This window comes from Natator depressus, chromosome 6 (assembly GCF_965152275.1).
Source record: "Natator depressus isolate rNatDep1 chromosome 6, rNatDep2.hap1, whole genome shotgun sequence".
In the NCBI taxonomy this organism is placed as follows: domain Eukaryota; kingdom Metazoa; phylum Chordata; order Testudines; family Cheloniidae; genus Natator; species Natator depressus.
Genome location: NC_134239.1, coordinates 28,354,824 through 28,367,130, shown reverse-complemented (window position 1 = coordinate 28,367,130; position 12,307 = coordinate 28,354,824). Strand labels below are relative to the sequence as shown.

The following is a 12,307-nucleotide window of genomic DNA, read 5'->3' as shown; positions in this document are numbered from 1 at the left end:
AATACACTACCTACTTCTGCTAACATCTAGAAAGTTCCCTGATAAGCAAGCATGTTTGCCTCAATTCCCTTTTCAGGATCAGGTTTGACCTCTTCATGTATCTTTAATTGTACTATTGATATTCTTCAGTTTATGTACAAAGACTGAAAACAAAAAGAATAACTGGTGCAATCAGTGAATTTGAACATATAAACCCAATGTATTGCTCATCAGCCTTCTATGTCAGTTCATTATAGCAGCCACCGTGCCATAATCCCTCTCCCGTAGACACAAGACAGCATTATCAAACAGACAAGAGACCACTTGATCTTTCAATCAGTTTGGATAAGCTTGTAGAATACACAGCAAAAAATGTTAATGATTCCACTATTGCGATGGGAAATAAGAGACAGAAGCAGGGTAGGAAGCACCTGCAGGAAAGAAAAGGACCATCTTCAATGGGTATTTAGGGAGGATTAGGATACAGAAACTGTTCGTTGCTATTCGCCTTCTCGCACAGCAGCAAGTTCTTAGTGCAGCTTGGAATCCAAAGGTGCAAAGGCACCACCAGCAGTAAAATGCCAGCATTGCACAGAACAAGCCAAGTTCACCCCTCTTTCCAAAGGAATTATTATAGTAACTCAAGAGGGTTTGCTGAAATGGTCTGACCGTTGGTTTCCTTCTCAGTGGCATAATGTGAAGAGCTGGAGTCTCTTTATTGTGATCTAAAAGAAAATTATTATTAAAGGGAAAAAAATAAACCTGGATGGTTTATCAGTAAAATGAATCCAATTCGGTGCAGAACACTCTGGCTGGCATTTTCAATGGTGTCGAATTTTTAGGGGAGTTGGCACCTAATTCTATTAGTCTCCTTTAGAAATCAAAACCGGTAGCACTATCCCTTGTATGGATAGTATGATGATGTTTGACATCAAACAAAGACAATATTTAAGTGTAATTCTTATATTGCCACTAATTAAGGATTGGATAAAAAATAAGAACACATTGGGGACCTGTTCCTAAATTGGCATCAATGGAACTATGCCAGTCTACAATAGCCAAGGATCAGGCCCATGGAGAATAAATAGTTTTCAGGCAAGAAAACTAGAAATAAACTGATTAATGCATGGGATAAAGAAAGAGAAGAAAACCGAGTCAATTCCCTTATCATTTACTGTTCTCTGGAAGGGGCTATGCATAGAAAGGAAGGAGTACTTTATAATCTCTCCAACTCTTTTAACCAATATACCACAGGGGAGGCTCTCATTCCCACACAGGAGACCCAGATTCATGCACTAACCACTGTGCCACCACTTCTGCTTCAAAATCTTGACAAATGCAGAACTTTCACTGTTGGTGTGTCACCCTCATGTTACAAATATTAAGCTTGCCAACAGGAGTTACTCCTTTTGAGTCCTGATGCTCTTTTGTGTTCTCATTGGAACCTCCACCAGCATCACCCAGTATGCTATGGATGCTGCTCCTTCATGATTGATTTTTAGAAAAAAAAAAAAAAAAAAAAAGAAGACGACGACGACAAAGTGCAAATCTTGCATTAAAACAGGTTGATTTTCTTTTTCATGGTGAAAAAGTAGATTTTTCCATGGTTCTATTTGACTTCCATATGCAAACATATGGTTAGCCAAACTCCACTGATATGTTACTATGCAAATACATTTCACAAGCATGAACCTGTCCTTTTGAATGGAGCATTCATTATAAATGCTGACTCTTGTTTACAATTGCCATAATGAAATCATGGAATGTCCATGTAATGAAAGCTCATTTTTAAATGAGCAGTCCCTATATTTGTATTCATCAAACTACTAAGTAATAAAAATGATCTTTCTTCCTTCCTCTTTGCTCCCCCAAGCAGCAAGCATTCGTTCCAAAGTGTGTTTTGCTATATTTTATTTCTGAAACAGAAATAGTGTAAGCACATAGGACCAGATTGACAATCCTTTACTCGCCGTACGCTGTTACTCATCCAAGAAATTCCAGTGAGGTCAATAGGACTGTCTGTGTGATCACCAATGGGAGTAAGGGGTCCCAATCTGGTCCACAGTGAGTAGAAAATTAATTAGGACAAACAGAATCCAATTTTGGGGCACTTCTCTTCTTAGTTCAGGATCAAAATTTATATTATGTTAAGTAAAAATGGAAGGGGAAACAAAGCCTCATATGAACAGAAGGGTTTTCATGAAATTAAGACTTATTTTCATTTAACTATTCCTTATGCAGTTTTATGAGCCCCAAACCCACAACATTATGTTGGTGCATACAAAGCAGAAAGTGAAACTAACTGGAACATAAAAGTGAAACTGGTCAGTTTCATTTTATAGTCCAAGCTAAGAAAAATGCAAAAAGTAAACTACATCATAAATGGCTAAAAGGACTGTATATTTGATTTTTTTTACATCTTTTTGTCTTAATAATAGAAGGTATTGTAAGTAATACGGGAAAATACTAATATTTATTTTTAAATATGTGATTTTTGTATAGGCAATGGTCCAAACTCATCCCTGGTGCAATTCAATTGATTTCAGTGTAGTTACACCAGACATGAATTTACACAGTGTTTTTTAACTATTATTTTGTGTCTGTTATAGGAGTGGAGTTGTGAGCAGAACTGTGTATACCACTCTCTGAAATTAACACAAAATAATTTAAGGATGTTTAGAACATACAACACCAAACTCTACAACCTTACTCAGGCAAAACTAACAAAGATACCAACATTTAGACTGCAAGTTCTTTAAAGCAGTGACTGCCATTTGCTATATATTTGTATGGGGTCTAGTACAATGGGGCCTCCACCTATTTGATGCTTCTAGGTGCTCCACTATATAAATGTTGAACAGTAATAATGTGAGGTTTTTGTGCCTAGACTTCCATTGGCTTCAAAAGGCTTTGGATCAGGTCCTTACTGCACAAAGACTGCAAAGAGCAAGCCTTAGCATGGTGATGTGAATTGACATTATGAGATACTTCCTTCCTGCCCTCAAGTGAACACTGAATACATTGATTTTCAACTGGCCAAACTGTCACCTGATCCCAGTTCTCAGCAGAGAATGTGAGGATCAGTCAGACATATCTGCATGAGAAATTATCTTATTCGTGCTCAGGACCCTTATGTAAAAAAAGAGAGGTCAGCACCTCTTGCAAAAAATCACTTCTGAAATGAGATAAGCAGAATGTGGGTGGAATAATCCCATTTACCTGACCAGCTTGTTCTTGTAAGGCGAATTATTTTTCCCACCAAACATTTTCCAGTATAGTATTACATTACCCCTTTTTCCACAAGCTTCATTTTCAACATGGAATTATGTTCAGATTGCATATTCACATAGCTTGAAAGTACTTTTGTACCATAAAAACAGCCATGGATTATTGAATACAAGGTAGCTCGGCCTACAGAGTACTATAAAAAGCTGATTTAATGGAAGTATAAAAGCATATTTATGATGCAACAGGAAGGCAAATATATCAGATTTCCAGCAAATTAAATCAACCTTCTACTTAATACTTAAAAAAAAAAAAAAAAGATTTACTATTCTAAGGGCCTGATTCAAAGCCCACAGACTCCCACTGACTTCAGTGGGCTCTCATCCTGCAAGGTGCTAAACACTTCTGATGGGGCACTGAGCACCCTCAGCTCCCATTGACTCCAACGCCACTTGAGAATGTCAAGCACCTAAACCACTGGGTCCTAAGTCATTTAACAACTGTTCAGCACAGTATCATTAACAAGTATGATGAACAGTCTAAAAACCCACTGGATGCCCATGAAGTTCATTTAGGCTGGGATTTTCAAAGGAGGCGCAGAGAATTAGACATCCAGATCCCATCCAATTTCAATGGGATCTGGGTGCCTAAATCCCTTATGGGCCTTTGAAAAGCCCAGCATTAACATGAAAGATGAACAGACACTTCCTGAAAGGTGGGACCTGTCATGGATTGATGATCTGTTCATGAATATTGTCCTTTACTGGAAAAAAAGCAACAAGGGCTCTTTCTGTGTTAACTGGGCTTTGGAAGATGTGTACAACCTGCATTCATTTTCTTCCCTTTCCTGTCTACCTGTCCCCTTTGTTCCACAGTAAAATTAGGACAAATTCTCAAAAAGAATATTGTTGGAATTTTTTCCCCTCCAGTATTGTAGTGCCATTGTGATGCAATGAACCATTAACTTCTGTACTTACCATCTGACATGCAGTGAGTACCCTTAGTCACATGGTAAACCCTTGCAAAATCTCCTCCAGGACTCGTCTGATTGGCACACGGCCCTTTGAGATGATAGTTTATGTCCTTATGTGGTTTACACTCTAGAATCCTAAAATAAAAAAAATTAAAATCTAAGTCTTTCAGGCATAAGTGGGGATTTATTACATTATAGGCATGAAAAGAAATATTATGGGGTGATACATGGAATTTACACACCTGTAACTGGAGGTTCTTTGAGATGTGTACTCCATATCTGTATTGCACATGTGGATGTGCATGCACTTCATGTGCCTGAGACCAGAGTTTTCTAGCAAGTAGAGTCTATTGGTCCACACCTGTACAGTTGTTCCCCTTATGCTTCAAAGCGAGGGTGTAAGGCAAGGGTTCTCAAACTGGGGGTCGGGACCTCTCAGAAGGTCATGAGGGTATTACATGGGGGCTTGCGAGCTGTCAGCCTCCACCCCAAACCCCGCTTTGCCTCCAGCATTTATAATGGTGTTAAATATATAAACAAGTGTTTTTAATTTATAAGGAGGGGTCGCACTCAGAGGCTTGCTATGTGAAGGGGGTCACCAGTACAATAGTTTGAGAACCACTGGTGTAAGGTGTGGTATTGACCAAAGGCTCTCCAGTTCCTCCTCTTACCATGAGTCAGAGAGGATCCAAAAGAGATGGGAACGAAGGTAGGTAGTAGAATACAGTTAGGGACCACACATCTCAAAGAATCTCTAGTTATAAGTAAGTAACTTCCATTTCTTCTTCAAATGCCGGTCCCTATGTGTATTCCACATGTGGGTGACTGGTAAGCAGTATTCAAACAGGAGAGGGGTGTGAGGCGCAGTTGATATAGATATCTGCAATGCTGCTGTCCCAACAGCTGCATCTGCAGAAGAGTCCTGGACTGAGGCATAATGCTTCGTGAAGGTATGGCTGGGAGCTCCAATACAGGAACTTCTTGAAGTAAGGCTATTGAGGTTGCCTGCACTCTAGTGGAATGTGCCCTCAACACATCTGGGAAAAGCAGACCCACCAACTGATAACAAAAAGTGATACAGCCGGAGATCCACTGAGAGAGCCTCTGAGTAGATCACACTTGTGCTTCAATTGCTCTGCTATACCAACAAATATCGTATGCGTTTTCCTAATTGGTTTAGTTTTTTGTAGGTAGAACTCTAAAGCTCATCTGACGTCCAGAGGGTGAAGTTTCCTATCCTCATTGGAAGCATGTGGTTAAGGGAAGAATATTATTAAATAAATAGATTGATCTACGTGAAACTCAGAAATTACCTTAGGGGTGAATTTTGAGTGGAGGCAAAGGAAAACCTTCTCCTTATGAAATGTGATGTATAGGGGGTCGGCCATGAGTACTCCCAGTTCATTAACTAATTAGAAGACTAAAAACACTAGAAACTATTTTGAATTATATTTAAAGGTACGAAGACAGTGCAAAGATACTTTTGGGCACAGAGGATTCTGACTCAGTCCAGGCAGAAGAAACTGTAGAGGCACCTGCCCTTATATCCTGGGTTCAAAGCACGAGAGGAACAACTGAGCAGGAGCAGACCAACAGACACTATTTGCTAGAAATCTCTGGTCTCAAGTGTATGGAACACATGCATACCTACATGAGGAATATGCATAAGGACTAACATTTGACGAAGTATGAGATGTGTGACTACATGATATTATCAAGTCACTGATCTGGGGCAGGTGGGAGCAGGGGAACTAAATTGCGGAGCTGAAAAAATGTTTAAGGTTCTGACATTAGCATCAGTATTTCTCACTGGCTATTGGCCAAATCTTGTAGTCCTTATTCAGACCCAGATCCTGTCCCTTCATGAAACTGACTGTACACACGCTAGGAAATTCCACAGGATTCTCCTCTGAATTATTCCACAGCAGAAGGGGTCTGCCTCCCCTTGGAAAACCCCTTGGATCTGGCCCACCCATCACATAGGTCTCTGGGAATGGCAGGGTCCATGCATGGTCCCTGTGCCTCTTAATGGTGCTGAGCTCTCCCAGGATCTCCCCTGGCAAGTATTTCCCAGCAGCACTACTTCCTGGAGAACAATTTAAAGAGGTTCCTCACTGCTGCTGAAACTGATCTTCCTTTGGCTTTTCTGGGGGGCACAGGGGTAGGACTGGTGGTGATGCACCTGTCTCCCCCACTCCTGGCCTGCCGCAGTCTGCCTATTCCCCACACGTGGAAACCTGGATGATGGAAAGTTCTCCATGTGGCCTGGGGGTGGGGGATATGTGCCATGGAGGCAGCTGAGTCTCTCCATTTCCAGGTAATGAGGGGGTGATCTATGTGCAAGGTGTCCAAAGGGAGCAATCTTTCCCACTATTCTAATGCAGACAAAACTCCCATTTAAATAAAAATGCCTGAACTGCAACCACCCCATTCAATCTCCAGGAAGCCGGTAGGATTGCCCAGGGTCTATGAGAGCTCACTGCCTATTGCCCAGCCAACTCACATGTACCACAAGGAGGGGTACTGAAAAGAGGAGTCTGATTCAGGCAAGAAAGACATGAAATTCCAACAAATGTGGGAGATTTTGTGAGGCAACCTGAGACGCTGTGCAACGACAAGCAAAAAAAGAAAACGACGAGCATGAAAAGAAAGCAATTAATTTCTAATAAACCACAGTCTTTCCCCTACTATGTTGCTAATTTCTGGTACTGTAAGAAGGGCTAGTGTCATACTCCTTATGCAGTATCAAGCTGATACAGTTGCTCTGCCTTGGAGATCTGTATGTGTTTGTTACACCATTTTACATCTAAAGCTTGTAGAACTGCCCCAGTTAATCTGCAGCCTCCTCCCAAGCCATCTAATGCAGTGAGAATCTTTTCATTGGCTCCAACAGGCTTTGGATCAGGTCCCCAGTCAGAAAGATCTCTATTGAGCAGGACCCAGAGTACAAAGAGCCAGATCCTGAAAGCACTCCACCCATGGAGCACCTGCTGACATGTAAGGGAGTTCCTTCCACTCAAGGCTGGAAGGATCAGGGCCAAATAAGCAAGGCAAGCTTTGGCCTGTTCCTAAGTGCAGGGAAGTTGGCTCTGCGATTGTATTGTTAGGCAGATTTAAGTTTTAAAGATATATACACTTTTAAGATAGGCCACAAACATGCAGGCATGCCAGGGTACAAAGGGAAAGAGTCAGGCAGAATAAAGTGGTGAGAAAGGCACCAAAAAAGGCACTCTGAAATCACCTCAGCGAATGCAGGAAGTCACAGCATTAATGAATCCCCTGGTGCCGCTACCCAGGATAGGGGCAATGACAGGGGCAATCATCTATACAGAAGAAATTTAGGTTGTGTCTACACCACAATTTAAAGTGTAATTGTAGCTCTTGTAGACATACCTGCTCTTGCTTTAATCTAGTGATTAATCTATGCTTGTTTCACAACAAATTTAACATGAAGGAACCACATGGGCACACTGGGTTCAGTGCGAGGAATATGTTTTCTGCACATGACTTGTACGTTAAATATCATTCAAATGTCATTTTTTGAGAGTAGCAAAGTTATATGTAGGACACATTTACAATCTATGTATCATATTTATAGCGCTCAGAGCTGGTCAGAAAATGGCGGGGAGGATATTTCTGAAGAACATTTTGATTTTTCAACCAAAATTCAAGCACTAAAAATTTTCAGGAGAAAGTTGAAATATTATGGCTGAAAACTACTCCGTAGTCAGACTACATTTCCCACAACGCACCACGCTCTCCTCTATGGGAACCTGGTCCATAAACGAGAATGGGGACATGAGGCATTACATCAGCATAACTAAATGAAAATATTTTATTTTTCAGCCAAAAATTGTTGGTTTGCAGGTGTTCTGGTTTTTGATGAAATGTCAAAATTTTCCATGCAGACACTTTCCCCTCAAAAAATTCATTTAGACCCAAACCTAATTTTTCTCAGAAAAGTTTTCAACCAGCCCTAATAGAGTCATATATTGTAAACCATCACAGTCACAATACACAGGTATTTCTATCAGTGCCAATTTCACAGAATCACGGAAATGTAAGGCTGGAAGGGGCCTTGAGATGTCATCTGTTGCAGCCCCCTGTGCTGAGGCAGGGCCAAGTATATCTAGACATGGGGTCTCACACTCAGATGACCCCGAGGGTCACATGAGGACTAGTACATTGGCCCGAGGGGCGCACCACTGACCACCCCCTCCTTGCTGCCCCGCCCCCACTCCACCCCTTCCGTGAGGTCCAGCCCCTGCCCAGCCTCTTCCCACCCCTTCCCTGCCCTCATTCCAACCCCTTCCCTGAAATCCGCACCCCAACTCCGCCCCCTCCCTGCCCCCAGGGGGTGCAGGAGGGGTGCAGGGTGCGGCAGGGGGCTCAGGGCAGGGGGTCAGGGTGCAGGATGGGGCAGGGGGTCAGGATGCGGCAGGGGGCTCAGGGCAGGGAGTCAGGGTGCAGGAGGGTTGCAGGGTGCGGCAGGGGGCTCAGGGCAGAGGGTTGGAGCGCAGGAGGGGTGCGGGGTGCAGCAGGGGGCTCAGGGCAGGAGGTCAGGGTGCAGGGTGGGTCAGGGGGTCAGGGTGCAGCAGGCAGCTCAGGACAGGGGGTTGGGTGCAGGAGGGGTGTGGGGTGCAGCAGGGGGCTCAGGGCAGGGGGTTTGGCCGCAGGAGGGGTTCAGAGGGCGGGTCTGGCCCGGTGTGCACCGGGGCAGGGCAGGCTCCCTGCCTGCCCGCCCTGCCCCCGCGCCACTCCGGGAAGCGGCCGGGAACTGCGGGGGGCCACAGGGATCTGTGTGTTGCCCTGACTGCTCCTCCAGGTACTTCCCCCGAAGCTCCCATTGGCTGGGAATGGGGAACCGCAGCCAATGGGAGCTTCGGGGGAGGTACCTGGAGGAGCAGCCCGGGCAATACACGGACCCCTGTGCCCCCTCCTCCCCCAGGTCCCGGCTGCTTCCCAGAGTGGCGTGGGGGCAGGGCAGGGAGGGAGCCTGCCCTGCCCCTGGTGCGCACCGGGCTGGAGCTGTTCTAGGTAAATGATGAGGGGGCCGCAGGGAGCTGGCGGGCCGCAGAAAATAACCCCGCGGGCCACAGGTTTGAGACTCCTGACCTAGACCATCCCTGACAGCTGTTTGTCTAACCTGTTCTTTGAAGCCTCCATGACAGGAATTCCACAGCCTCCCCTGGTAACCTATTCCAGAGCTTAACTAACCTTATAGTTCGAATATTTTTCCTAATATCTAACCCAAAGCCCCTGTGCTGCAGATTAAGCTGATTGTTTCTTGTTCTAGCTTCTGCGGTCATGGAGAACAACTGATCCCCATTCTCTTTGTAACAGCCTTTAAAGAGAAGAAGTGAGTGAGGTAATACCTTTTACTGAACCAACTTCTGTTGGCTTTCAGGTCCCAGAGAAGAGCTCTGTGTATGCTCAAATGTTTGTCTCTCTCACCAACAGAAGCTGGTCCAATAAAAGACATTTATTTCACCCACCTTGTCTCTCTCTAATAACCTGGGACCAACAGGCTATGACAACCCTGCATGTAACAGCCCTTAAGATATCTGAAGACTTATCAGGTCCCTCCTTGGTCCCAGAGCTCCTTTCCCCAAGAATTGTGTGTGTTCAGGAAGGCACCCCTGAAGGAGATATATCTGTGTGGGTGGCTCTGATCTCTGAGCACAGGGATGACTGCACTCGGGTTGAAGCTTGGCTACACACTTTTCAATGTATAGGAAGCAAGAGCTGCCTCTCACTGGCTCTCCCTAGCACCTAGACACAATGCTGTTTTCCCCTATCCCCAATGTACCTGTCTTGTAAGAGTCATAATTTGGCTTTTAATATATGTGCCTTGTCAGTCCCTGCACCTTATTTTTGCTTGTCTGCTTGGCATCTGTGGCAGATTCTCATATGCCCTCGGAATTAGGCATTTCCCCCCAGTAATAAAGGCACACTTTTTATTTTCACTTGTTTGAAGGGATGAGACCATTCAAAAATCCTCCCACTAAATGCTCCTGACTTTTTGCCCATTTTAAACACATTTTGAGTGTACTGGAAGGAAAGCAAGCAAGCAAGCAAGCAAAGCTGTCTGATTCAGCTATGTCTCTGAAGACACAGAGTCTGATTCTCCGCTCTCTTGCACCTTATGTAGTCATTGTCATGAATGCAACGTGGGCATGAAATACAACCATTCAGATTCAGTAGAGTTTTATACCCACTTTGAAATCACTTTGCGCTGGTATAAATTACTAGCCCAGGTGCAAGGCAGTGGGGAATCAGGCCTTTAACGTCAGGAAAAATATAAGAAGAGCCAGCACTAACATTTTCCTCCGGCTCTGATTTTACAAAGCAACACAATTATAACTGGGCCAGATCTATTGCTGAACTCAGTGGAGCTACACAAATTGACACCATAGTATGAGTTATATATCGGCCTTTACAATACTCACAGCATGTCATAATTAAAGACTAACTACAGGGAGGGAAAAACATGCATATCTCCCGTTTTTGACTTAAACGAGAAGAAATTCAGCTGTTCACAATTATTTGATTCTACTGCTTTGGTGCATAATCACTAAAAGACCTGACTCTGATGTTTCAAATTGATATTGAAGGCATTCCACATAAGTAATTTCAGGCATATCTGAATGTGTGGGAGTCCTCAGGGCATGTCGACACAGCAAGAGCTGTGCATGGGGTAGCCTACCTGAGCTCCACCTAGCACAGGTAACAGCCGCCGTGATGACAGTGCCGCATGGGCTTCAGTGCGGATAGCACAAGCCCAGCATGGACCCTGGGTATGGATTTGGCTCAGCAGCCTGCTCTGAAGCCCACACTGCTCTGTTTTCACTGCTGTTGTTACAGCACTGGACTGGGGCTAGCTCAGGTAGGCTGGCCCATACACAGCTTTTCTCGAATGGACATTCCCATAGTAGCAGGAAATCAGAAAGATATGCCAAGCTGCTATTGTTATGTGCCTGTAAGTATGAGAAGACTCTTAAAATCAAAATGGAATTTTAAAGGCAGCCCGTGATTTTAAAAAACAGGGCCACAGTGTCTTAAAACTCTTCTGTATGTACTTAACTATACTCATGTGAGTAGTTCTAACTACACACAGGAGAAAAGTTATTCATGTGCATAAGTGTTTGCAGGGTCAGGCTCCAAGTTAGACAAGAATTCAGCCTACTTTCTATTGTAGTATTTGAAACCTCTGGAGGATAAGTCACGGCGAACTGACTATTAAGGAATTGCGAGACTCAAGCATAGTGACAGCGAAATACTAAAAAGCATATTTAGAGTACTTCACAGAAGCAGAACTACCTTCACCCAGTGCACTGTACTAGCACAAATTCATATTTTAAGATCTTGGGTTGATTTTTCATTGGGAGCTTCAACTCAGGCCAGGTCTATACTAAAACAGTTAGGTCAAACAGCTATGTCACCCAGGGATGTGAAAAATCCACAACCCTGAGTGACAGTTAAACTGACCTGACCCCTGGCATACACAGCGGTAGAAGAATTCTTCCATTGACCTAGATATTGCCTCTTGGGGAGGCTGATTAACTACAGCGACAGGAGAACCCCTCCCATCACTGTAACGAGTATCTACAATGAAGTGCTACAGCGCTGCAGCTGCAGAGGTTTAAGTGTAGACATAGCCCCAGTCTCTGCCCGTGCACATACACAATTGTACATGCAGCCATCTGCACACATGCTCTGGCTCCGCAGGAGTAGCTAAGAGACACTAACACCTGCAGGCACTGCTACACAGAATTTTAATGCAAATCTAGCAAAGAGGAAACATTTCACAAAGTGAGATGGCAGTGGAGGATTAGCAATTGCTACTCTTTTCTTTTCTTTTGCTGGAAAGAACGGAGAAGTCTTCGTTTCTGGAAGACAGTCGTTGCACAGGCAACTTATGGAAACAAGTCCTGTGGGGCTTATAATACATATCACCATCACCACTACTTTGGCACAAGATGCTGTTGGAGAGATATTCTCCCACTTTTCCTTTGAAGCCCTGAATCAGCAAAGCACTTAAGCATGGTAAGTCCTACTGAAGTAAATGGGTTATAAGTGTGGGGTTAGGTGTGTTGCTGGATAGGAATTGTGCAGAAGGATCTCTCTAAA

General features: G+C 43.9%; 1 protein-coding gene across 1 annotated transcript in view; it reads right to left on the bottom strand.

Moving 5' to 3' along the window:
• IGSF22 (immunoglobulin superfamily member 22) overlaps positions 1–12,307 on the bottom strand; it is a 197,629-nt gene that overhangs the window by 145,935 nt on the left and 39,387 nt on the right. The window contains 1 exon segment of the mRNA XM_074954876.1: positions 4,182–4,312. Within this exon segment, the coding sequence (XP_074810977.1) occupies positions 4,182–4,312 (131 nt within the window).